The sequence below is a fragment of the Suricata suricatta genome, chromosome 10 (assembly GCF_006229205.1).
Source record: "Suricata suricatta isolate VVHF042 chromosome 10, meerkat_22Aug2017_6uvM2_HiC, whole genome shotgun sequence".
Classification (NCBI taxonomy): Eukaryota; Metazoa; Chordata; class Mammalia; order Carnivora; family Herpestidae; genus Suricata; species Suricata suricatta.
This window is the reverse complement of record NC_043709.1, coordinates 75,839,020-75,840,609: the sequence shown is the minus strand read 5'-3', so window position 1 is coordinate 75,840,609 and position 1,590 is coordinate 75,839,020. Positions and strand designations below refer to the sequence as shown.

The 1,590-nt window shown below is 52.0% G+C and overlaps 1 protein-coding gene across 1 annotated transcript in view; it reads right to left on the bottom strand.

Annotated features, from left to right (window-relative positions):
- DENND5B (DENN domain containing 5B) overlaps nucleotides 1-1,367 on the bottom strand; it is a 185,048-nt gene extending 183,681 nt beyond the window's left edge. The window contains exons 1-3 of the mRNA XM_029955517.1: nucleotides 1,290-1,367; nucleotides 898-980; nucleotides 11-396 (exon numbers count right to left, since the gene is read on the bottom strand). Of these exons, the coding sequence (XP_029811377.1) occupies nucleotides 11-396; nucleotides 898-980; nucleotides 1,290-1,367 (547 nt within the window). The remainder of the gene's footprint in view (nucleotides 1-10; nucleotides 397-897; nucleotides 981-1,289) is intronic.
- Between the last annotated feature and the right edge of the window lie 223 nt (nucleotides 1,368-1,590).

Genomic DNA, 1,590 nt, shown 5'->3' with positions numbered 1-1,590 from the left:
AGGGGCGCGCAGGGGGAGTGTCGGCGTGAGAGGCTCGCGCCGCCGTAGCTGCGCTTGCGAACTGGAAGCCGAGGCGTCTGGCGCCCGCCGGTCAGCTGAGCGGCGCTCAGGCTGTGGGAGCGCGGGATGGGCGGGGGCACCGAAGACTTGCGCGTGGGGCGGGTTGAGACGGAGGGGAGGGCGCGCTCACGAGGGTCGGGAACGCGCGCTTCAGCTGTGTGCGCGCGCGCGGCCCACGGGCTCCTAGAGAGCGCTTGGCGCGCGCAGGATTCATGCCCGCCAGCCGGGGCCGCGGCGCAGGGGGCGGCCGCACACGCGCCTGCTGGCCTCCGCCCGCCAACTGGAGGGGTTAGCCGCAGAGCAGGATTCTGTCTTCTAAAGGAGATGCTACCTGCCCTAATTTAAAAAAGAAAAAAATGAATCTTTGGGGAAGGTTACAGCTGGTCTGGGATCATTTCCCACAATGGCCTGGACCATTAACATTTTTATTTTTTTAAATAATTTTTTAATGTCTTTTATTTATTTTTGAGAGACAGAGACAGTGCGAGCAGGGGAGGGTCAGAGAGAGAGGGAGACACAGAATCTGAAGCAGGCTCCGGGCTCTGAGCTGTCTGCACAGAACCCAGTGCGGGGCTCGAACCCACGAAATGTGAGATCATGACCTGAACCGAAGCCAGCGCTTAACCGACTGAGCCACCCAGGTGCCCCCATTAACATCCGTTAAACTGCGGCATGTGCAGATGCCTGTCTCGTTTTAAGACCTTAATCCTTGAATCTTTCCCTCAGCCCTCACCCCATCCACAAACCATCCTTGGTGAATTGGTGACAACTCAATATCCACAAAGTGTTGAGACTCCTGAAAGGACGATTACCTACAGCTCCTCTTCTGTAATTTACCCTGACATTTTCCAGGTCAGTGTAAAGTAGCCAAGGCACTCCAGTTCCCCTGCGCTGTACTCAGTTGATATAATCAGCTCTCCCTGCAGGTACAATCAGCAGCTGATAAGGCAATAGAAATTAGACCCTGAACTCTGCTCCTCACAAGGCCATGGCTTTCTTACCCTGCCCGTCCCTCTGATTTTACATTCAGGAGTTTACTAACCAGGTTTTATTCCTTTGAAAGGTAAAAAACAAAACAAAACAAACAAACAAACAAAAAAACCCAGTGGATTCCATTTCCACATTGTCATTCTTTCAGTACCACTTCCTACTCTTTTTTAAGGATTTGGGTATAAGGTGGGCGGAGTGGGGGTGGGGGGCATCATGAATACTACTGGTAGGCACCAAACCTTCCAGGGCAGTAGACTGAGAGAATGAACCTCAATTATTTGAATAATGTTCTTCCTGGAAGATATATACGCGTGCATACCGTCGTTTACTCTAGCTTTCTTCCCTCACTTTCCTGTACCCTCTCTTTCTCTCTTCAATTTTTTAAAATATTTTATTTATTTTTAATACAGAGAGACAGAGCATGAGAGGGGGAGGGGCAGAGAGAGTAGGAGACACAGAACTGGAAGCAGGCTCCAGGCTCTGAGCTAGCTGTCAGCACAGAGCCTGATGTGGGGCTCGAACCCACGAACGTGAGATCTG